We start from the raw sequence: 24985 nt of genomic DNA on the forward strand, positions 1-24985 counted from the left end.
TTCAGAAAGCCTCTTAAAATAATTAATATATGTGTCTAGTTAAAGTCAGGAAAATGATTTATAATATTTGGATGATGTTGCTCCTGATACATGGAAGAGGTGGGGTTTTGGTGTGGTTTTTTGGTAATCTAGTATGGATTTATTTAAAGACCACAGAAATTATTTTTGAAGCCATATTTTAAAATAGCTACAGCTTATAGTTGAAAGCATGGGTGTAGGTATTAGAGCTCCCATTCACCCCCAAAGTTAGCAAACTGCACTGGCAACTTCATCTAGCCTACGTGCATGGTAATTTCTATAGTTCATTGTAATTTGCATATTATTCCTAATGTAACTGAATCCCAAATTCTATAGGGAACACTCAAAATAGTACCTTAGCACTCTTCTCCTAAAGGCAACTCAAACATTAAATAGTCAACTACCAACAACTTTGTTCTCATTATTTCCCATCATAGAGCAGTGCAAAATGCAGCATCTAGTACGAAGAGGAATCAAGACAAAAAAGTCAAGCAAAATTTTTAAAAACTGCAATATAATGTTAATATTCCTAAGCACATCTAAAGCTTGCGGACAGCAATAAGAAATTATAAATTTTCTGCTTGAATAGAAGCCACGAAAGCAACAGAACCGTAATTTGCCCACAATGGAGGTAGCTGAGCAGACTGTTGGCAAACTGAATCTGCCATTTAATTGCTCTGCTCTAATGCCTTTTTTTCTCTGGGAAGACTTGCTATATATAGCACTTTCTTGATTCCTTGAAGTAGTCCTTTAAAACTAGGACACTGTTTTCAATCTTTCTCTAAGGCACAGGATAGAAAGGCAGAGTTAATTATTCTGTAGCTTGGCTATGGGCCTAACTTACTATAGCTCAGCATTCCTCAGCCAGGGCCCTTCATCATTCCCAGCCAGTGTGAGAGTGATTGAATGGTAAGAGTCAGATGCATCTGGAGAATGCTATGCTGTAGACTGCTGTTCTAGCTGCATGGTGAACAGAAATACTGGTTTGCTCAGACCATTAAGGAAAATAGCACAAGCATTCCTTAAAGCTGCTTCCAAGTGAAGAGAAGAAAGTATAGGCTGGTAGAAGCAAGCAGAGCAAGTACCTCTTTCAAATTTAAGAATCCACATTCAAAACTTGTAAAGTGTTGGTATGGTGTTCAGAACTCCATTTAATGAACTTTTTACACATTCTATATCTACATGCATATTAAGAATTTTTGAAAAAAATCATATTCTCTGACTTATGCTTATCAATTTCTACCTCTAAATGAGATTTCCCTGAAGCCTTTCTTTCCCACCAAGTGTGAACTGCCCAAACTATGATTCATAAGTGATTAGGCAGAACATTCTAATTCAACATATTTTAAGCCATACCGACAGATCTTCTGTCTCTCACCCTTTATTTCTTATGTGCTATTTTTGTACTTCAACTGAAGTCCCTTTATTTTTTAAAAAATTAGTTTTTTTCTGTTGCTCTTCCTCCCCAAGGAACAGGTGAAAATTCAGAAAATAAAGATTGTAAGCCTCTACAGCCCAGGGTTTTGTGTTTGTCCAGGAAAAAAAGGCAAAAAATAAACTGGGGTAGTAGACAGCATCCTAATAGGTGGCAAAGATTAACCTCACCGATTTACACAGTGGATCACAATCACTGTGGCATTCATGTTGTGAATGGATATCCCCCATGGTTTTAAATATAAAAGTTGCCCATTGAGACAAAGTATTAACTTCCACCATGCATCAACAGTCCTTCTGAAAGAATACTGAGAGCAAAAGGAAGGTGAAAAAAATAATGATCTCCTTAACCATTACTGTCCATACTTGCTCCTTATGGCAACATGCCATCATCTTCCCTTCTATCAATAGTTTGTTTTTAAACATGTTGATGTTACCTTAAACCATCTTGGACATAAGCAGGCTATAAATAACAGTAATAAATAAATGACCGAGGTGGGAATTGCGACTGTGTCATTATTTGTTAATTACAGTATGAAACCATTGTTTGATCCTTGTTTCAGATGTTGGTCTAATTTAATAGGGAAATGTAGCCAAACAAATCAGAGTGGAAGAACAAAAGCCAGCAAAGGGAACTTATATGGGCCTGATGTTATTCAGTTTAGTCACAACTGAATAAAATAGAAGAATTATGTACAAATTATTTATCATTATATATGTTAACAGAAAACAGCCAGCATTCACACATTTAAACCTCCCTCAGACTAAGTACAGTATCTGTTGACTACATGGACATCCATATTTTTCTTAGCCACAATATGGAAGTGGTTTGTCACTGCCTTCTTCCAGGACATTTTTTTGGACATCCCAGGCTTGCCTACAATCTTGGGATTTGTTGGTGGCATTATTTAATAACTATCAATGACTGACCCTGTTCAGCTTGAGATCAGCCAGTCAGCTGGGGGCTGCCACGTGTTTGTGTGAAAGGTCCCCTGTGCAAGCATCGAGTCATGTCTGACCCTTTGGGGGGATGCCTCTTTCGCCAACGTGTTCTTGGCAGACTATAGTGGGGTGGTTTGCCATTGCCTTCCCCAGTTGTCACATGTTTAGTGATGCGCAAAATGCAAAATGAAAAAAAGTGCAGATAAGATAATGTACCAAAGAATATACATTATAAACTTAAAATTCTTGAAGTAAGCCTTTTATATTCTAAGTGGAAAAAATTCTTCAAAATGTTTTTCATTTTTATATTTATTATTTTTAAGTACTGTTGTTTTCCTGAAATGATTTTGACTATTTTTCTTTTTCTTTTGCAAACTGTGCTCTGAGAGGAAGAACAGATGAGAATATTAATAAAAAAATATAAAGTCAAGCACAATAACATTTCATATTCAATATATATCCTACACATCATCTAACAATGGAAGGAAATTACTGTATTATAACAAGCACAACTCGTTGATTGTAACAGAAGTTATATTTAAATAATCGAATATTCAGCCTATAAAGTGAACAAGAATTAAGGAGTTGCACATTCACAAATACTGTTCATTCCATAAAAGTGAAGACAATATTTTTAAATATTTGTTTTATTATTTTATCTTAAAAGCTGCACCCTTGTAGTCTTTCACACTGATATTTATCTCCTGTCATAGCAGCATACTGGGGGAAAAAAACGACGGAGTTCAAAATTGCTGAAAGTGAGACTTGTTTCTTTTTCAGCTGAATGGGTGAAGCATAATAGCGACAACTTTGTTGCAAACCACCAACCAACATGTAATTCCAACACCACCTAAAAAGATAAAGAGGCATGCTGTAAATCATTAGTAGCTCAATCATATGTATTTAATATGTATAAGAAAAGTGTTTCCATTGCAAAACTGAGTAAGTAGTTCAAAATTAAAGAAGAAATCTGCCCTTGGGAGTTTAGGAAAAAGTAATTATTGACTCAGATGATTATATGGAACAAGTAAAATGTAAAATCTGGAGATTTTATGCACATTGGACATAACCCAGAATTACCTTCTTTACTGCAATTTTCATAAAGTGAGTGGGAATTGCTCAAACTGCTTTTAGTATATCAACTTTTCATTTTAAAGGGATATATAACTTCTCCCCAGTGAGAAGTATTCAAGGTGCATTAAGGAACAAACCAAATACATTATGATTAATAGGTGAAATACATTCCAAATGTTAAATATTTAGCCAGTCATGACTCCTTAATATGCAGTTTCCCTTGTAATACTTGAACTATGGTACCTCTAACTTGTGGGCATGCTTTCAGACACAGAAAACTGTCCTAGAATCAGAACACTGATTTATTTAGCCCCATATTTACAGTGACAGGCAGAAGATCATTAGGATTTGGAACTTTTCCAGCTCTATGAAAAATTAATTAATCCTGAAAAGTTAACCTGAATGCTTCTGCCTGTTAAGTATATGTTTATAGGATATAGATACAGGGATATAGAGTATAGGCCAAAGTTTTGAAGGGAACATTCTTAGAGTAATGTATCTAAAATCAAGAAAGAAAGATGTTATTAGAGCCCTACAGAAGACCAGAAAGTATTTTATATGCAATAGCCTTACCTGCCACTCCTGTCGGAAAAGCTACTAAACGTTCTAAAGGGGCTAGCCATTTGCTTGGGAGCACAGTAACTGGTTCAGAGTAATATTTCCAAATTAGTGAGATCATTAAGGCAGCCTGAAATAAAAGATTACTCAAATATGCATGGAAAGTGCAAACAAAGACTACTGCATTTTTATTACAGTAACTATATTTCTGAAGCTTACTTCATTCTACATAATATAACTTATTGATATCACTTTGTGAAAAATACATTTCCATGAATCCCCTTGCCTTACATGAGATAACTTTTCCTTCAAGAAACATCAGAAGTGCTATTATTCCCTGCCTCATTCTAGATCTTGCCCTGCATTTCAAGAAAAGGGACCAAGGCATTATTTGCCAGCCTCATCAGGGTACACAGCACTGAACCCAACATTATATGATTAGCTGTTCAAAAGAGAGGCAGGAGAAAGGAAAAATCCTATGGCTTAATTCACAAATCTGTCTTCATATTGTAAATTGCAACTATTTCAAACAAATGTTTCTTTGTATGAAACAGCACTGTTCATATAGAAAACCAACCCCATCAAGGAGATAGAATTCTGGGGGAAAGTTCTAATCTTACTTTCTATGTACAGTTATTATTATTACTAACTAATAGTTTTAAACCACTGCATAAGGTATTTATTTTTATAAGATGTATCTTTATATGATTCAAGTTTACTTACTTGCAAAATGTAGAACACAATATTTATTACCCACTTTATTTTGGCTAGTTGAGCAGTTCGTGTTTTCACTGTTAATAGAAAACAATAATAATCTGTGTGATTTATATAAACAGAAGGGATACTTTTATGGCAAATTTTATTACTCATTCCAATTTACTCAAAGGATTTTATTCAATAGAAATATCTTTAGCATTGATTTTATCTATTTTTCTTTACTTTTTTGTCTTTTTTCAAACAAACAAAATGAAAACACGAATCCCAAAAAGAACACAGAATACTATATATATGAAAGCCAAACCTGAATATTGTTATTAGAACATATTTCCACAAATTCAACAACTATAGAAATATCACACCAAAATCAGATCCTTTCAAAAATCTGTGCTGAATTTTGATAAGCTGTACTGAAGAGTATGACATGTGAAATAAATTGAATCTTGGTGTGTGTGTGTGTGTGTGTGTGTGTATATCTACCTACACACACACACACAAATACTGTACTTGTGAGAAAAACCTCTAAGCTATTCCAATTAATTGAATGGAAAGTTGCTGCTGGCTTTTTAAAAATAAAGTCTATAGTTAATTTCAATAAATTAAAAGTGCAATATAAATTTTACTTCCTTTAAAAAGCTGAAGTATTCACATAAGAAAAGTATTGATGAACCAGCATACAGCTTAATCCACAGGCAAAATGCACTTTGATATAGCCACATTTTGCTTTTTAGCTAAGAATTTATAAGAGTGGCAACTTCTTTGGAAAAAGCTGGCAAAAAAATTATTATATGCAAATATAATTAAAAAAATCTGTACCATGAGTCTTAAGCTTATCAGTCATTTTATTAATTTTCCTTTCTAGTCGAGCATATCTGGCAAATTCATCCATCATACTAATTGTAGAAAGTTCTTGCTTCATGTTCTGAATTTCAGATCGCATTTCTGATTCCTGCTCAGCATCCTTTTGTAGCAACCTAGATATCTGATAAAGAGAAGAGGAAGTCTAAAAGGCTATTCACATTTCACGTTTCACCATTTTAAATGATTGTCTACAGTTATTACCTAAAATAACCCCACAACATTAATAAATGAACCTTTTCATTATTTTCCTAAATAATCTAAACTATATGGGTACGGGCAATGAAGCATGTTTCAAAGCAAAAGCCTTTTAACATTCAAAGCAAATTTCCCTAGAAAGATCATTACTAGCATGACTAACCTGTTGTCAAGTCTTCCCACCTGTATTGTCATGTTCCCCGTTGCAAGGCATAAGTGCATCACAACGGGGAACACGCACATCAGGAAAGAGGAAGAGAGAACCATAATCCCTTAAACACACACATCATCCCTTAAGCACACAAACCCACAAGTAAATCACCAGGACAATAGAAGGGCACCTCAGACCGGACCTGGAGACCATCAGCAGATCGGAGGAACTCCCACCCATTACCCCGGGGGGATGCACCTGCACCGGACGAAGGCAAGAAGACAAAGAGGATCATCGGAGATCGCCCGAATCACCCATCACCGAACCCATTACCACGCTAATCCCCCATCCGGACCTGGTTTGGGGGGACAATAGGGGGTGGAGGGGGACAAGGTCCGCCGCCGGGGTATAAACAGGATGCCCTGCCACCCTTCACGCATTCCCGTCTTTTTCTCTGCATGCATTCCATTTCAATAAAGCCGGAAATCCTTAGTGAGTCGTGTTTTATTCGAGGCGAGGCTGCCCTGACATGTATTGTCAGACTGATAAGTCTTTGCCTCAACCAACAATGTAAAACAGTAAAGGATATAATACAACCAGACTTTCATTGAGTAAAATATAAAGTAGATTACTTCTTCCCTGGTAATCAACCCATCTGCCTTCCAAAGCAGGAGATAAAATAAGGGCAAATAAATAATTGAATCCCAGGCCAGACTAGGTCACATGGGTACAACTCCAGATGCACTTGATACCACTCTTATTTGACAACTACATCCTTACAAAATTCTTTGCAAACATGTTTGTCATATTCATACATTATCTTTCCAGATACTGTATATATCTTTTCAAAGATGACTGTGACTGGCAACCTTATTATAGAGTACCTTCATTACTGTAAATTATAATCCCCAGTTCTCTTTGGTACACTTCATACTCTCTGCTTTGGTATCAGTGCAAATGTATTCACCGCTGGTACATAATAACTCAGAATATACATACATTCCATCTCCTTTTAAATCTTTGCATGAACCTTCCAAGCAATCACTGAAAGACCTTAATTATTTTTCATTCAAAGTCTAAAACCTCATGTGTAGACTTTCAATTTTTTAAATGCCCTAAACAGTAAAAATAAAAAGATCCATTTGCTATCATTCCAAAGGGCAGAGCATAGAACAACAGATTATCTAGACCAGGAGTTCCTAAACTGCTTGCCATCACACACCCCTTTAGTGTAATCACAACATACACACCTCCCTTAAAAATCCAAACACCAAAATGAACACAAATGAATAATGAAAATACAATGAAACTTTGGGAAAGGTGGATTTACTGTAACAATGTAACTAAAAAGTTCTTCACACCTCCTCTGGACTCTGTCTGCACCTCCCCAAGGGAGATACATCTCAGAGTTTGGGAAACCCTGTTCTAGACCCTTTTTAGTCAGGGTTCAGGCCTGGATATGGGGCTAAAATCCCACTGGTTGCTCTTGTCAGTTACCTTTGGTGGGACCGGGATAGGGAGAATATGATTCTTCCGGTTCTGCTGACCTGTCAAAGGATCTTCAGTAGCATTAATTGTGGTATTCTTCTGGACTGGTGGCAGAAGTTGAGAGAACTCCCCTAAGTCCATCCCATAGCAATGCTGAGTGACTCTCACTGCTGCAGTTAAGCCAAGGTGTTTGGAGTTTTACGGTGTCTAAATTTATTATTTTGGGTGCACTCAGCTTTTTACTGTGCGCACATGCACACCTTAGAGGGAACAGAGATTGTAGAAAGAAGACTATTTGGAAACATCATCTGGTTCAGTGTGCAGTGGCTGTTAGCCCCGTGAAGTAGTCCAGGCAAGAAGCACAACTAGGAGTACTAGCTGTTTTTATTGTAAGGTTACAGTATCAGAATGTTGCAAGTCTGAAAGTACCCCTCCCTTCCTTCACTTCTACTCTCCCAAAAACTAGGGAGGGTCCCTCCTGAGATGCTTTTGTCACCTCTCCTCCTTCAGACTCAAATTTTATCAGACCTTTGTCTAGGCTGTGGCTCTTCCTCCTGTCTCCCAAGGTCATTCTCACAGATCATTACATTGGCCCAGGTACTTATGGGCATATTGAGGTTCACCCATGTAACACCTCTACTGCAGGAGCTGCACTGGCTGCCAGATGGTATCTGGGTGTAATTCAAGGTGCTGATTACCATCTTTAAAGCTAGCATGCATTAGTATCAAACCTATTTCAGCAGTTTATAATTTAGAAAGTAAGATTTTCAAGATTCTGAGGAGACAGATTTATTGCTATGAGCATAGGGTTAGGTACAGAATCTTGAAAATTGGCTATGTGTTTCTTGACCCTCATTTATCATATGAGAATATTAACATAGGGCTTCCCATTTGCTTCTAATCTTTTTTTCTTATGGAGTCTTAGTTTAATGGAAATGCTAATAACTTATTTAATATCACAAAAATATCCTTCCATTCTCGGATTGCAATACTTGGAAACATTTGTTTTTATTTCCAGAGTTAGAATTTCATCACACTCAACTATCTGTAAGACTACCTCCTCCAAGCTGAATCAGCCCATCTGGTAAAATCTGGAAGAGAATGCTTGCTGAGGGACCACTTCTACTTATTACATTTTCGAGGAGTTGTTTACATGCTTCTTTAGGAGAGCACTCAAGAATAACAGAAAACATGCTATCCCCAAATGTTTAGTACATCAGGTTGCTTTTCTATCAGTTTTAATCCTGTTGTTTAATCCTATCCTGTAAGTCAGTCAGAGCCTTTGGAAAGTTGCATACAAACTGATATAACAATAAATAAAAGTTACAGGAAGGCAGATTCCAAGTAAATGTTAGGAAAACAACTCCTTAACACTAAGAGAAAGTCACCTGTGGAACTAGTTATCTAGAAGTCATGGACTCCCTTGCCTTTTTTCTTGTCAAAAGCAGAGGCTAGATAAGCTAGCTTTGGGGAATGCTTTGATTCATAGAGGAGGATGGACTCCACAGCAAAACTGATTTCTTCAAACTACTGTATAACATTTAAAAGTACTTGAAATAATTGCTCTGCATTAACATCAGGATCCAATGGATATTTCCTTGTGAATTGTACACAAAATCAGTCTATTTTCTGATGCTCTCTGCATCAATCCCAACTACACCTGTGCTGGGACTACAACTCCCTGTGGCAGTGCAAGCTGGCAATTCTTGGACTTGCAGCAGGATACTAGGTTGGGAAGTGCTGCCACATTAAATGTAAGGCTGAGTAAAACTGGGGAGGGATATGTTCTGTCTCGTGCATCTCCTCCGCAGGGGACAACTCAATAATTTCCCTTTCCTGAGAAATAAAAGAAGATCGAAGAGTGTATCGGAGGCGGTCGCCATGGAAACCCGGTGCAGCGATGTCACTTACAATGGAAGAGCAGGAGGGCAGGAGGATTTTGAGGAGGTTGCATAAGAACACGGAGCTCAGTACGAGGAGCCATGCGCCTCCATCCGTCGTCGAATGTTTCGCCTCTACACGTAGTTCAGTCATGTCTCGGGTTACAGATGTGCGGAGAAAGAGAAACGCTGCAATAATTACGTGATCGAGAGATCAATTGAGGCTGGCATCCACCCGCCAAAAATGCGCAAGCGCGCATCTTCGCCGCGCGGCGACGTCTCACTCCTATTGTTGTAAACCTACTAACGTCTTACGCACGGAAAACGTCCAGGGACACTGCGCAGATGCCGTAGCCATTTGTCACACTTCTGCTGTGACGTCTGCAAATGGGCGGAGCCCCAGTTAGATCCGCCCAGGGGGGGATCCGCATCTCCGAGGTAGACCGGATTCAAAGGGGCAAATCTGGCCTTGCAGATGGGGCCGACTGTTGAGGTTTAAAAGCTGTCCTACGAGTCAGGCGGCCAATAGGAATGAGCACACCCAGTCGATGGAGGGCGGCGCTGAGAAGAGCGCGCACATACCCACCCACCCTTCAATCCGGCTGGATCCTGTTGCAGTGCCGCTGGCGCTGCTGGGATGGGGCGGGGGGTGTCAGGCAGGCAACAGAGAGTCTGTGCGCAGCAGTGAGAGTCCGGCTCCCGTAGGCTGGAGTGAGAACTGGCAGTCGTCACCGCTGGGGCTGTAAGAACAAGCGCCCGCGCTGCCTGACGCTAAGGGCAAAACATAAAGCACAAGGAAAGCCGAGGGCAGCTTACTCAGCTATGCCGAAGAGAAAGGTTGGCGACGGGCGCGCGCACACGTTAACGTGCGTCAAGGACGCAGTCTCTTCTCTTTCTCATTCCGTTACCTAATCCTTCCGTTTCTTTATGATCGATATATATTATTTTAAAAAATAAGGCCAGCGGGTTCTCTTTTTAAATTGGGATTGTTTTCTGTGGAGACTTCGGCGCGAGGCCCAGTATTTCTGTGGTCATGGAGAGAGCCAAGAGGGGGTGGGGGACCTGGAGATTATTACTGGCCGCGAGTTCGCCCCCCTTTGAAGTGGTTCGGAAGCTCCGATACCGTTCCGAGAAGCTCGCGCACGATCCCGCCTCAAATTTTGTGTGGCCGTTGGTACGAGTCGGCCTCCGCTTAAAGATCCCGACGCGGTGGTGGAAAAGGGGGCGTGCACCCTGTGACGTCACCGCTCCTCCTGGAATGGGTTCAGTCTGTTCTTACGCGCATGCGATATCACCCCCCGCGTTTTTTAATACGATTAACTGTTTCATTGCAGGTGAACCCTGCTGAAGAAGAGGTGAGTGTTGTCTGTTGCTTGGCTGGGGTAGTAATAGAACAGGAGGGAAGGAGGTTATGTAGGCGGTACTGAGCAGGCTATTAACTTCAGGTTTCTGTGGTTCTGTTTTGCACCAGCCAAAGAGGCGATCAGCACGACTATCGGCTGTGAGTAGAAATTTCAGTTGACTTACTACTGTAAATTTTAGACAGAGGGAGGCATAATAAGCACGTAGTCTTTTTTCTTTCAGAAACCTGCCATTGCCAAAGTTGAATCAAAGCCAAAAAAGCCCACTTCAAAGGTAAGGATTTATTTTTTGTGGTGAGAAGTAAGCTTATTAAGTTATTTGAGATCTGCTTTAGAACCTGGCTAATGATTTAAAAATATGCACTTTAGCTATCACCATCACAATCTGAGGGTGATTCAGCTTTGTAGAACTTTTCAAATTATAAAACTATGTTCAACAGAAATTGTCTTAGTAATGCTATAGTACAGGTAAGTAACTTATACACCACCCAATGGTTTAGAATTAGGGTTATCAATCGGTGGTTGATAGTTACCTTTGTAAATTTTTGTAACAATCCTGTCATCACAGCAAGAATATTATACCAATTGATTACACCCACTGCAGGCAAAAACTTTTCAGGCATTAAATTTTAACACTAGTGATGGGCAAAAAAGGAACAAGAGCTCTTAATTAAAATTGAATCCTAAAATTCAGACTCTACATTTCTGACTTTTTAACACTGAATCATTCCCCATCTATAAAAATGCATTGATCATAGGCTTTTAGACCTTAAGATCTAGCCTAATGATAAACATGTTACAGGCCTGGGATCAAATGTCTGAGAAGCATGATACTGCATGGACTCCTAGCATGTTGAGAAAAAAAAATTAACTTAGCTGCAGGCATATACCTATGATAAGGTAGTGAAGAAAGTTTTGATTTTATTACATTATTACTGTAGTAATGTACAGGTTGTCCTTGACTTAAGATGGCAATTGGGACTGGAATTTCCATCACTAAACAATGCTGTCCTAAAGTGCAACCGCACTGTGGTTATGACAGCAGTTCGGACAGGAATTTCTATTGCTAAGCAATGCTGTCATAAAGTGCAACCTCATTCCTTAGCAACGGCAATCCCTGCAGTCGCAGTTCCCATTGTTAACTGAATCCATGGTCGTTAGGCAAGGCATCTTCCTGCTGGCTTCCCACAACCAAGTCAGGTGCAGGAGGGTGCGCAAGTGGCCGGCACAGTGTGAACACAGAGGGGCTGGGTGAGCAGGTGGGAGAGACTTACCCCAGCTGTCATGAGTACTGATGGTGAGCAGGAGGGGGCCCCTATCCAGGGGGGAAAACGCATGCGTAGTACTGAGGAGTTAAGCAGCCATTCAAAGAGACACAGATCAGACCCACCTTAACTTTTGGGGTTTATCTGTCTGGGTTTTTCTCACGCTTCTTCAGTTTGTTAGGATTTTCTGTCTAATGTAGCAGTAATAAAACACTAGAGACCTATTCCTTGTCTCAGCGTGGTTCCTGACTGTTAGGACACCAGCAACTTGTGACCTTTCTCATCATCTTTCCCACTGACTTTCTCGGGAAGCCGGCAGGGAAGGTTGCAAATGGCGACCACATGATCACGGGGCACTGCACATAGTTGTAAATCTGAGCTGGTTGCCAAGTGCCCAGATGGTGATCTCTTGACCATGGGGGTGCTGGGACAGCCAGAACTCTGAGGACCGGTTGTAACCACCATTCATTCAGTGCCGTTGTAGCTTTGAACGGTTGCGGAACGAATGGTTGTAAGTCGAAGACTACCTGTAATGCAAGATTTTACAAAAGATTTCTTCCTAAATTCTGAGAGATAAAATATAAATGTTACAGTACATGACAGATATTTTGTTTCTCTTTCAATGAAAGGAGCAGAATTTGCTGTACAATAAAATTAGTTGAAAGACTCATCAGTATGGTAAACTTGAGATTTATTTGGAAAAATACAAATTTTAAATATGCCTATGTATTGCAAATCTATACTTGGAATGAATAGAAATATATAGTTTATTTATTTATTTAATTTGTCTCCACCCATCTCCTCCCATCAGGGGACTCTTGGCGATATGAAGTACTATTTCTATTAACTTTTTACAATTAGTATTGGTATAACTGATGCTATTTCCTGTGGGAGGCTTCTTAAGAAACACAAATAAACATCTACAAAGTGTTTATAAAGCTTTATAAAGCCCATAAAACTGATAATCAGTTAAATTCTCATTTCACATAAATGTAGATAATAAAATAAATGCCAAATGGTATTTTTGAAAATCTGGTAAATTAAAACCTCCTTCAAGAGAGAGTCTCAACTTAGCTGATGGAAATCCTTACTGGTATATTTTGCCATATAAATTTCCTTAGAAGTCTTTCAATCTGAATAACAAACTTAGCTGCAGTTCTAAAACCTATTTAGAATTAACATCAAAATTCCTCTTAAAATACACGTCAAATTAGGAGTAATACATATTTTAATACTGTAACAGTAATATCACCTCACCAACTTAACATATTTTTAATCCAACTATTAATATCCAGAGAATTATTTTCAATGATATTTGATGTATTATTTTTACAACTTTGGAAATATTTATAAACATTTAATGTATTCTGATCATATGACAAAACCCAATATGTTACATTGATCTATTGATATATCAGATTCCAAAGGAGGCAAATTAGATTTCTCATAATTAATCTTATAACCTGAATATTTTCCAAATTGTTGAACCACCTCTATCAAGTTAGGCAATGATATAACTTGCTTTAGAAAATTAATCTGAACCATGTTAAAGGCTTTTTCAGCATTCAAAGAGATTAAATTCTGCTGCAATTAATATATCTTGAGCTATATCCAAAATACCTTTTTTTAAAATCAGTTCAATTGTGTCTGATTCTGAGACTGCTTGGACAAGTCCCTGCAGTTTTCTTGGCAAGGTTTTACAGAAGTGGTTTGCCATTGTCTCCTTCCCAGGGCTGAGAGAGAGACTGGCCCAAGGTTACCCAGCTGGCTTTGTGCTTAAGACAGGACTAGAACTCACAGTCTCCCAGTTTCTAGCCTTATGCCTTAACCACTACACCAAACTGGCTCTCTCAAAAAAATACCTAATACCTATTAAAAATGTAAATTATCCAATTCTTGTCTATTTTAAGGAAAAGTATTGATGCTTTTACCTAACTAACTTGCAATATCAACTAATGAGCTAGAATTGCCAAAACAATTTTGCTGGAAATGTTCAGGGATTAGATGTATACAAACTTGTACAAGATCTCAACTGCTATTATTTCTTTTTAAGTTATTTGTAATTTTTTTTTCAAATGTTTAATATAGTGGAAATAAAAATCTACCTAGTCTGAGAAATCAATTATTTAAAGCCTAGTTGCTGATTATGTACTCTGAATTACTAAAGGATAAGTCTGGGGAAAAGAAAGGTTCAGCAAAAGGGAAAAAGGGACTGAAAGAGAAACAGACTGAAGATATTAACAAAGAAGAAATAAAGGACAACTTGCCTGCAGAAAATGGAGAAGCAAAAAGTGAGGAGGTAATTGTGACAAGCATTGATAGATATTCTCTGTTCTTTCTTTTAGTTCATTTGTAGTTCGATTTTTAAAAAAAGATATGTTCATTTCACCTCCAAAAAGAATGGTACATAGATGCATCCTACATTATCCTTGCAGTCTGCTGTATGGATCTATGTGAGGACACTTCAAAAATTTATAGTGTCATAATATTTGCTTACTGGGGGAAAGGAGCAGCAGGAAAGAGGAAGAAGGGGGTTCAAAAGTTGGAGATGGCACAAACTTCTACTCTGGATTCAAAAAGTGGGGACTTACTCTAGGGTTTGGTAAATTTGTCCTCTTTTTGCTGTCTCCTTTCCATCATATGCCTTTGATGGAAAAAAAACTAGATTTGACTTATGTCCACTATTAATATTCCTAGTTAAGAGCATAGGGAACTAGACAGTTTTCAGCCTGGATATTCAGGCCATATAGATCAATTCCTCAAAAAATCAACCACGTATCATTTTTATACTACATTTAATTTGAATATAATGAAATGTTAATTCTCTAGTTTATTCTTCACTAATTGATAGGTTTTCTTGATAGTAGAAAAGAGTTGCAGAAAACTGGAAGTGTGTTACTACTCGGACTGTAGCTCTAAGTTATGGAACAGCATAATAATGTATAAATCTTCTAAATTCAAGGATGCATGCTCATTGTTCATGTTTATTGTTTGTGTTTCATAGTTTATAACATATTTTTCTCATGAGGATTGAACATGTTAATCTATAATGGCTGCATCAAAACAGAAATTTTAAGTGAGTTATTAAAATGAGTTAATACATCTTAGCCATGGTATAAAAGTTCTGTTGGGCCTGTATATCAAATTTGGCACACATTTTAAGTGCTTTTAATTTTGAACTTGGAAATAAAATAAGTACTACTACTACTAAGTTTTCTCTTTTTTCAGGACCCAGTATCTGATACAGCAGGGGAAAAAGAAGAAAAATCTGAGTAACATCTTTATACAGAGTCTTTAATCAGTGGTTCTCTTACCACTGTCTTGTACAATCCAGAGGAATATTTTTATCAACTATTTTTAAATGCAATTTTTTTTAGTAGTTTTAGCAAACACATTTTTTAAAATAGGATGTCTTCCCCCATACCTCTTTTAACATAATGGAGTGTAAATGCCTTGTTTAAATGAAATAAAAATCATGTACTGGTTATCTGTTCTCTATACAACCAGTAATTTAATGGAATGTTACATGAAGGAGTATTTTCAAATCTATTACTTTACAGTGCAATCTTGTGGACGTCTATTTAGAGGCATGTCCCACTTAATTCAATAAGTATACATAGGATTGTAGGTTTAACATTCCACAAGCCCAGGGTGGGCAACTCAAAATTTATCTTCTATGTAGGATTTCAGTTTTAATGAATACAGGATTGTTTCTTTAAATTTCTAGCTCTTAATTGAAAACAATGTTTAAGTCTATGCCAGTAGAAAATAAGTTGCTTATTTGTTCTGTAGACTAAGGGATAGTTTGATAAAGTATAAGAGAAGCATTGGGACAAGTAAAATGTTGACATTATGACAAGTAGGAAAAAAAATTCACAAGCCCCAGTTCATTAGCCATAGAATGATTCCCTGATGCTTGATCTCGCTTTCAAGTTTATCTATGACAAGAGTTATTTTTCGTAGTACAGTTGTAGTTTATTTTTTCAACAGTTTTGTAATATGTTGTGAAAGATTGAAGATCTCGGTATGTAGTGCGTGCTGTATAAATTTTCTGATTAATTAGATATAACTTCACATGGCAGTATTTGAGACACTGGTACTTTTCTAATTGAATGGTTTATCAAAGAAATTGTGATAACTTGTGGTTTACATTCAATTATTGAAAGAAAAATTTGTATGCATAGTTAATGTCTGTGGTTCATCCTATGATCTAATAAAATATTGGTATTAATATTTTTAGAGTTTCAACTTGACTCTAAATCAGCTTGTATGTAATAATTATTGAAAAGAGTTATTTTTTCCCCAAGTCAGTTAATTGCTACCATTAAAGTTTACTTCTGCTAATGTGAGGTCATAAATGCTTGCTGCTACTACTTTTAGTAGTCTCCATAGGGAATCATCATACTGATGATTTTGACTTCTGCAATCTAGCAAGAGGAGTGGTGGTGAAAGATATAAGTTATAGGAATAGAGTCACCAGAAAAGCTTTAACTCCTATGAGAAGGCCGGGCAAAGATCTCTGCCCTGGAAGGAGAACTCATCAGTCTGCCTTGGTTCTGCCTTGACAATTAAAAAACAAAAAACAGGTGGTATTGGTATTCCATTTTTCTTTACCTGTCCCCACAATCGTCGCCTTTAGATACAGTAGTTGTAGACGTGTTCTGTTTGACTGTGATTAGCTTACCAAAATAATCCACTTGAAATATATATGATTATTTTTATCAGTCTCATCGGCTATTCATGACGAATTGGTATAATCATAGTTCCCTAAGGCATAAATCTTTCAGTGATGAAAAATCTCCTAGGATATAAAGTAAGTGGAGTGTCAAAGGATCAACACATTCATCTTACAGTGAGATATAGATTATTGAATCAGTATCTTATAAAATATATTAGGTAAAGGTAAAGGTTTCCCTTGACGTAAAGTCCAGTCGAATCCGACTCTAGGGGGCGGTGCTCATCTCCGTTTCTAAGCCTTGGAGCCGGTGTTGTCATAGACACTTCCGGGTCATGTGGCCAGCATGACTCGGAACGCCGTTACCTTCCCGCCGAAGCGGTACCTATTGATCTACTCACATTTGCATGTTTTCGAACTGCTAGGTGAGCAGGAGCTGGGATTAACAACGGGAGCTCACCCCGCCGCGCGGTTTCGAACCGCCGACCTTCCGATCGACAGCTCAGCGGCTTAACCTGCAGCGCCACCGCGTCCCTCATAAAATATATTAGTTACTTGTTAATCCACCTGGTTTATGTTGATAGAACAATTAAAACACAAAAGGGATGAAGGCATTTTACAACCCATTATATGTTATTTAAAAGTTAATTCAATTCCTTATTTAACTGTTTAAAAAGAAATCAAATTAGCTTATAAAGAACATAAGGGGTTGTAAAGTGGTTTCCTTAATATTACAGTTCAGGTTTCCTTTGCTAAAGTATGTTCTTTGCTTATATTACAAGATGACTCCTTGTACCTTGGATTTTTCAGTAGGCTGTCAGTATTTGCCTCTGCTGGAATTAAATATAAATTCATAATCTTGTCACTCTGATAGGTGGAGATTTTCCTATGTTCACATTTGAAGTTTTCCTCAGACCTGTCCTTCCATCTATTCTTCCCAAATCCCTCTCTTCTCAGGTTTCCCTTTTATCTGGAATATAACATGGGAGGAGGTGCCCTGCATTACCATGCTTTGAGTGATGATCTAATGCCACTCAATGATCTTTGAGTGATGATCATTGCAAGACTATTTTGGAATAGCATCAGTGATAGTAAGAAAAGGTAGAATTTTAATCTTAGTGCCTAAATGCACTTTGGTAAAATAGCTTTTCATAGCTTTGTCAATTTCACTGGAAAGCAGAAGGCATGAAAAATATCTGTACAAATTTAAAATATGAAATCTCCCAGATCAATATAGTTTTATGAAAAGGTAGGGAAGTGCAAGATGTGCTTTGTTTAGAATAAATTTGTTCACGGCTAAAAATAAAATTAAATGTGAATTTAATTTTACTTGACTTAAATTTGTAATATGTGACCAAGTCATAAAATGTGGAACTAGATATTCTTCAGGAAAATAGCTTTTATGTGTCCTTAATTGCATTCTTCTGCTTCTGTCTGGAGAAAATATTTTGTCCTGTTGGATAAATCTCCATTTTGACCCTGTGAATTGCCCGGCTTTTACTAAGAGACGCAATTTGTAATGAGTCACTTTATTATGCATGAGTTTTGGATCCTGAAGACTCCAATGTCAGTCACTCATCTTGTTAGTAATGCTGCAATGCAGGTAGTCACATCTGTAAGTATCCACCTGGTGCTATTTTATGCATCTTACCAAAATAAAACGTGAATATTTTAAGGCTGCTACATGTTTTACAGTTGGACAATTGTTGCCACATGAAGCTTGTTCCTGTTACAGTACAGTCACAGAGCATGCCACCCTTATCCGGTTTAATGTTTTATGGCAGAGGGTAGAGAGCAAGGAAACAGACTAATGAAATATAGTTAACATTGCTCAATGGTAACTCTGTAAAAGTGCAGATTTCACCAGCTCAGCAGAATCCAGTCCATCTAAGATGAAAGGATCCCTGGATGAAATTATTCTTGCACCCATCAGGATTTAAAAGCTGTATTTTATGATTCTTTCCTTTATCAAGTTCTGTAATCCAGAAAAAATATTGTGGGAGTCAGGCTTAGAGAGTTATGAGCTCTGAAAAAAATGGGGTCTAAAACTCTTGATCTGATGTGGGCAGATTTTGCTTCTTAAATAGTTCTAGGTAAATATTATACTAGGTTTACTAGTAGCAAAATCCTCGTTCACTTCTTTGAACCCCTTTGCTCTTCCAAATTGATTGTTCTCAGATCAGCTCTGCAGAACTTTGAATTTAAAGTGTTTTAAATTGTAATCTTGAAAAAATAGTATATGGTGCAATAACAGGATTCTGTTTGAGAGTATGCCCCTGAATTTGAGTAAACCCAGACTGATTTGGCTTCAAATAATTCTCAAGCACCATTTTAAACTCAAAATTGTTCTTTATCTGAGACTGTTTAAAGTGACCATAATGGCCTTTTCTTATAATCAATCATAAAGGGATTAATGGTAACAAGTTGCACTTCTTATATCGATCCATATTAAATTCTCTAACAGAGTCTCACAATCTTGGGTAACAGGAGGCTGTAATCTATGGCAGGTTTTCTTGGGATTATACTGCTGAATATTCAGTGCAACCCATTTTGGTAAAACCGGTTTATTAGAAATGAGAAGAGACAACTCGAATGAGCGTCGCACTTTTGAGGGTGATACTTCAAAGCAGTTCCCACACCGCTGGAAATAAAGCCTCCAGTAGCAAATCTTGCTTCCAAATAAATACATATTTAAAAACAATGAAATGCATTTTAAAACCACTGTCGCTTCCCTGAGCCACAATAAAAGCTTCAGCTCCGGTACATTTTACGACTCGTTTTGCTCTCTCCTCCCTCTCTGAAGTGGTTTACATTAGACGAACTAATTGCATCTCCTTCCGCGTTTAGCCCACACACGGTTTTTTGATTCTCACTTTGCCCCTTGTGAAAGGTGCCTCATCCCACTACACAGTGTAAGCAAAGAAAAGCCAATCAACCTCGGGTAGGATTGTGTCTTTCTAGGCAACCTTTTCATTTGTTACAGAAGAGATGGACTACTTTTCTCTGCTCCCCCCTGCTATTCCCGTCCGCCTTCTCCGGCTCTCCTTGGCCCGCTGACGTCAGAGTCGTGTGAGGTTTCTCGGCAGCAATGGCAGCAGCGGGGCTGGAAGAGATGAATCTGAAACGCAGCGGCTAGGGTGGCGCGCACAAAAAAGCGCGCGCGCGCCCGCCGGATCGCTGTCCCTCCTCAGATATACATACACATAAGAGCGGAGGGGGAGGGGAACGCTGGCAGGATTATGTCGAGCCAGGCCTGGGCCGCCGCGCCAGACAGAGCCCTGAATCCTAATCTCGTTCTGGCAACGGCGGCCGCTACGGAAATGGCCGAGCTCTCGAAGGCCTCCAATTCTGCCTTGGCCGCTGGCGGTCTCTCTCTGTCGCTGATTGAATCAGGTAAAACTAAAAGTGAGCGCCGCCGCGAAAGGGGACGAGGAATCTGCGAGGTGGACGAGACCAACCTCTCAGCTCCCTGCGCCTCCGACGCCGCCATCTTACTCGTGATCCTGATTATGAATTACAGTCACCTAAGGGGATCTCCCACCCCCTCCCCTCTTTCACCCTCCCCCAACTGAGCTCAGCTCTGGATTCATCTCTCTTTCTCTCTCTCTCTCGCTCGCAGAATTGTATTTCCTCATAGCTCGCTTCTTGAGCGCTGGGCCTTGTAGAAAAGCAGCAGAGGTGAGTTCTGAATTAGTACCCTACTTTTCCGCTAACCCCAGTAAGTCTTCAGAGTGCCCCCCTCACTTAGGCCAGCAGCGGCGCTTTTTGATTTTAAAATATGTGGTTCTTCCTTCCCCTGCAGGTGCTGGTGCGAGAACTGGAACAGTACCAGGTCTGCTTGACTTATTTTAAAATTTTACTTTTCTTTTGTGACACTCAGTTTTACTCATAATTCTTGATTTTATTTAGAGACACGTCTTTTTCAAGAGTGAAGTGGTAGGTCATCAGTGCAAGCATCGATAATAGTTTTAACATGTCTTTTCTTTCTCCCCCTTCTTTCCCCTTCAACTGTAGTTGCTTCCTAAACGGTTGGATTGGGAAGGAAAGGAGCATTGCAGAAGTTATGAAGACCTGGTGAGATACAGCTAGTTTAGAAAACTATTAAAAGTCCATTTATTAAGTTAATCATATTTACTTTATTAATCATCCTACTTACTGTGAAGTGTTAATTATTTTGCTAGACAACAAAAAACAAATGGGACTGCAAACAGAGGATGTTGTCATCACAAAGGAGGTGGGGTTTGTGAGAGAGTGTCACACACAGGATGAGTTGTGAAAATGTATCAGCAGTGATGCTTTTGCTTCCCTGTCTTTCAGAACGAGGAAAAGAGGCTTTTCTTTCTGATTTGTTCAGAAATTTCTTAAATAATTTTAGTTTAACAAGGATTTTTATTGTTTGTGGTTACCTTAGACTTCTAAGCTTTTGAAGATAAGGGTTTTATTTTCACTCGAAGCCTGGATCATTCAGTATTTTGTTTGTACTGAAGAAGTTGAGGATTCAGGATGTCTTAAGAGATCCTTTGTTTTAAAGGTGTGCTGTTTAGCAGTCTTGCTGAATATCTCTGCATGGATTTTAAGGCTTTGAGAGGGAGAAAGGGATGCCTAGTGAGTTGATTGGAGGCTAAGGCCCAATCACTCTAGTGTTCTCTATCTTTCCATTTCTCTCCTCCAAATGATACACAGTTTAAATATTAAATATTTAATATTTCTACTACATGGTGTATTTTCTCTTATGAAATGCATGTTTTAAGCAAATGCCACTGATGTACTAAGCATTCATTTATTACATTGAAGCTTGTATAGCTATTGTGTGCTGGGGTTTGGCACTGGTTTCATTTATTTTTTGAATTTATGAGCATTTTTTTTAAATAATGAGACCTTAATTAAAAATATTAAGAAATTAAAGATTCTTTGCCTTTATAGGATTTCCGATATAAAATACAGTACATAAAATTGAACTGCTAGGCTGTAGTAGTTTATGCTTAGAAATATGTATCTCTGACATTTGTGAGGTTTACCATTTGGCTCCATGCATTTGTCCTCAGAAATAAATAATTGTACTAAATTAAAGTAATGTAGTAGATTCTTAATCCTGAACTTTCTTGTTGTCTCTCCCTCTGACTATTATAGTACATTAAAGTTGCAGGAATAGTAAATGTAATAGTTTGTTTTATCAGACAGAAAATTCTCAGGAGACTGGGTATTTCCCACTTAAGTAAATTGATCTGGTTCTGAAGCAATTTTAACTGTTCATTTTGATATGAAAAGCAAATAAAGGTTCATACCCTTAAGGTGTCACGTTGAAGCACTGATATTTAAATAGTAGGGCCAGATAGGAAAACATGTTCATATGAAGTAAATTGAAAAGTTTTAGAAAATAAAATAGTTTTGGTCAGAAAGGTATTAAAGTAAGCAGTGGCAGAGGTTTAATAGAGTGCTACAGCAAAGAAAGTCTTCTGACCTGCTGATAAGTGCCCTTGAAGGGGTATCCTCTGGGATGTCTTCAGAGTTAGCGCAAGTGTTCTGTGTATGATTGTCAGGGGTATGATTGGTCTTGATTTTATGTAGGTATGGTAGTGAAAAGCAGTGACTATTGGCTTCTGGTATTACATTACCATTGTGTATTCTGAGTATTTCTGATAGAAGGCAACTAGCCATGTAATTAATTTGAAGTTGTTCTGTTTAATTATAGCCAGACTGATTTGAAATACCTTTTGGGGGGTTTTGTGAAATAATTAGACAACCCATGACCTTTTGGCTCATTGTTTCAGTTGGGTCATTGTTTCAGAGATACTTACTTACCTAAACAGATCAACAGAATTATGACAGGCAAAAAAGCAGTGGGTGCGGGAGCAATTTCCAACTTCCTGCTGGCTTCCCCGCTGACTTTGCTTGTGGGAAGCTTGCAGGGAGAAGGTCAATGGGGAAGCTGGCAGGGAAGGTCGCAGGTTGCTCGGGTAAGTCTCCCCCACCCACGAAGCCTCCCCAGTCCCTCTGCACTTGCGCTGGCCACTCGCACATCCCCACACACTCTCCCCGACCCACACTACATCCTTGCACACGTGTCCTGCACTGCACCCCTGTGCACCCTCACTGCCCCTCACCCTCCCTGACCTGTGCTGCACTCTCATGTACCTTCCCTGACCCATGCCGCGCCCCTTGTGTACCCCGTCGCTCCCTCTCCCACCTGGTAGCAGCTACTTACCTGCTTGCTGACCTTAGACTTGCAGCTTCCTGCCAGCTTCCCCAATGCCTTTGCTTGTGGGAAACTGGCAGGGAGCATCGGCAGTCATGATTGAGTTTAGACTTCCTGCTGGCTTCCCCACTGGCTTGTGGGAAGCTGTCAGGGAGTGTTGGAAATGACAGTCACCTGACCGCAGCTGACCACTGTGGCACTTAAGTGGCCACAACTTTGCTGAATTTCAATCCCATGGGAGTAATGGGTCCCTGATTTTGGATGCATTCTGTAAGGTAGCCCATTTGAGGTACCTTGATTCAAGAATTGTTGCTCTATGATGCTCCATTTTGCCCAATTGAAGGTTAGAAACAGTTTCAGTTCAGAAGGAACTGGGGGTTATATCTGGTGATCTGCACGGTCCAGCAGAAGCCCTAGCTGCGGCCTGGAATAGGGAGGTGGCTGGGGCCTTGGACAGGATTGCGCCTGTGTGGCCTCTCTTGCCCCATCGAACCCGGCACTCCCTGTGGTTTACGGAGGAGTTGAGGGTTCTGAAGAGGATTAAGAGACACCTAGAGTGCCGCTGGAGGAAGACAAAGACTGAATTCGACTGAACACAGGTTAGAGCTGCTATTAAGGCCTACTTTGTGGCGATAAAAGCGGCAAAGTGTCAATACCTCTCCGCTCTTATTGCATCTGCAGAATGCCGCCCGACGGCCCTATTTAAGATCACTCGATCCCTTTTGGGGAAGGTGGGTTCGGTGACCCACCTACAGGGCCGTGCAGAGGAATTTGCTGAGCATCTGCAGGACAAAATCGCTTGGATCTGCTCCGAGTTAGACTCCAGGTGTGAGGCTTGGTCCTTGATCTCTCAGTGGCTTTCGATACCATCGACCATGGTATCCTTTTGGGGCGGCTCAGGGAGTTGGGGGTGGGCGGCGTGGTCTTGCGCTGGTTCACCTCCTTCCTCCAGGGCTGGTCCAAGTCGGTGGTGATAGGGAACGAGAGGTTCGACCCTTGGCCCGTTCTTTGTGGGGTGCCGCAGGGTTCGGTACTCTCTCCGCTCCTTTTCAACATCTACATGAAACTGCTGGGTGAGATCATCCGTCACCACGGGGTGAGGTATCATTAATATGCTGATGATACTCAGTTGTACATCTCCATCCCGGGTGAGGTAAGTGATGCTGTGACTGCCTTCTCACAGTGTCTGGGGGCTGTAGGGGTCTGGATGGGGAACAACAGGCTTCAACTGAACCCTGGTAAGTGTAAGGAATGCCTAAGACTAAATAAAAGACTCAGACTCTAAATCAAGTTTAAGCTCTGGCTTTTATTTAGAATAGAATGCACACCAGTAAAAAGCTGAGAGTGAGGGAAGTGCGCCAAAAGTTGAATTAAATAGTCTCGCGCCAAACAGCGCTCCACCCCCACACTCCCCGGGTGTGCCCCACGAGTTCTACGGAGTGACAGGTCATCCAGACTTGATAGGTGAGAGGTCGTCCAGCCCCATTCGCCCCGGGCATCGCTCCGTTTATCTTCCTGCGAGGTAATGGTCCATTACCGGGCGATTAGACTTCGATATTCCTCGAAAGCCGGCCGTGCCCTTCCGAACCTCGCCCTGATTATTTCTTTGACAATGGTGTCAATGGTCGATTACCGGGTGGTGAGACCTTGTTGTTCAATAGATCTCCCAAACCCATTACCTTCTTTGTCCGGTTTATCGCCCACACCTCTCCAGTCATTGACACGCATCTGCGCTTTGTCATGCGAGCCGTTACGATGTCGCAAACATCGCAACGGCGATCATGACAGTAAGACGGAGTGGCTTTGGGTTAATGGTTCTTCCGTATCTGGGACATTATCATCTCTGGTTCTGGATGGGATCACACTGCCCCAGACAGACCCCGTGCGTAATCTGGGGGTCCTCCTGGACTCACGGATCCTGCTCAAAGAGCAGGTGGCAGCTGTGGCCAGGAGAGCCTTTGCGCAGCTACGTGCTGTGCACCAGTTACACCTTTCCTAGTTCGGGAGGCCTTTGGAACAGTCACTCACACCCTATCTCTCATATAGACTATTGCAATGCACTCTACATCTGGAAGTATCTGGAAGCTTCAGCTGGTCCAGAATGCAGCCACACGAGCTGTTTTTGGTGCCCCCAGAAGGGCACATGTAACACCGCTGCTGCGCGAGCTGC

The 24985-nt window shown here is 39.7% G+C and overlaps 3 protein-coding genes and 1 long non-coding RNA gene across 4 annotated transcripts in view; 3 read left to right on the forward strand and 1 right to left on the reverse strand.

Annotated features, from left to right (window-relative positions):
- Nucleotides 1–2564: 2564 nt before the first annotated feature.
- Nucleotides 2565–9714, reverse strand: GET1 (guided entry of tail-anchored proteins factor 1). Its single transcript, XM_063305343.1, has 5 exons — nt 9350–9714; nt 5560–5725; nt 4750–4817; nt 4042–4156; nt 2565–3244 (listed from the first exon to the last, which is right to left on the reverse strand). The coding sequence occupies exons 1-5, from the start codon at nt 9470–9472 to the stop codon at nt 3171–3173; spliced, it is 546 nt and encodes a 181-aa protein (XP_063161413.1). The 5' UTR covers nt 9473–9714; the 3' UTR covers nt 2565–3170.
- A 200-nt stretch (nt 9715–9914) lies between these two features.
- Nucleotides 9915–16180, forward strand: HMGN1 (high mobility group nucleosome binding domain 1). The gene is made up of 6 exons (XM_063305348.1): nt 9915–10155; nt 10653–10673; nt 10790–10819; nt 10903–10953; nt 14112–14243; nt 15173–16180. Exons 1-6 carry the CDS (start codon nt 10141–10143, stop codon nt 15218–15220), a joined length of 297 nt encoding a protein of 98 aa, XP_063161418.1. The 5' UTR covers nt 9915–10140; the 3' UTR covers nt 15221–16180.
- Nucleotides 16181–16508: 328 nt separating this feature from the next.
- On the forward strand, nt 16509–17476 carry LOC134498932 (uncharacterized). The gene is made up of 2 exons (XR_010068075.1): nt 16509–16840; nt 17171–17476. It is a non-coding gene; the product is annotated as an uncharacterized LOC134498932 (long non-coding RNA).
- Nucleotides 17477–19695: 2219 nt separating this feature from the next.
- The window catches only part of BRWD1 (bromodomain and WD repeat domain containing 1), a 77214-nt gene continuing 71924 nt past the window's right edge, over nt 19696–24985 (forward strand). The window contains exons 1-4 of the mRNA XM_063305349.1: nt 19696–20012; nt 20239–20297; nt 20422–20451; nt 20634–20693. Of these exons, the coding sequence (XP_063161419.1) occupies nt 19859–20012; nt 20239–20297; nt 20422–20451; nt 20634–20693 (303 nt within the window). The 5' untranslated portion in view covers nt 19696–19858. The remainder of the gene's footprint in view (nt 20013–20238; nt 20298–20421; nt 20452–20633; nt 20694–24985) is intronic.

Source organism: Candoia aspera, chromosome 5 (genome assembly GCF_035149785.1).
Source record: "Candoia aspera isolate rCanAsp1 chromosome 5, rCanAsp1.hap2, whole genome shotgun sequence".
Classification (NCBI taxonomy): domain Eukaryota; kingdom Metazoa; phylum Chordata; class Lepidosauria; order Squamata; family Boidae; genus Candoia; species Candoia aspera.

Bases quoted from the DNA above. Each gene is read 5' to 3' on its own strand.
- HMGN1 (XM_063305348.1), top strand. The intron at 10,820-10,902 runs GTGAGTAGAAAT...TTTTTCTTTCAG, and splicing joins GATCAGCACGACTATCGGCT to AAACCTGCCATTGCCAAAGT. The intron at 10,954-14,111 runs GTAAGGATTTAT...GAATTACTAAAG, and splicing joins CAAAAAAGCCCACTTCAAAG to GATAAGTCTGGGGAAAAGAA.
- GET1 (XM_063305343.1), bottom strand. From the start codon at position 9,472: ATGACTGAACTACGTGTAGAGGCGAAACATTCGACGACGGATGGAGGC. The intron at 4,818-5,559 runs GTACAGATTTTT...TTCTATTAACAG, and splicing joins TGATAAGCTTAAGACTCATG to TGAAAACACGAACTGCTCAA. The intron at 4,157-4,749 runs GTAAGTAAACTT...CTTTTATTTCAG, and splicing joins TTGTGTTCTACATTTTGCAA to GCTGCCTTAATGATCTCACT.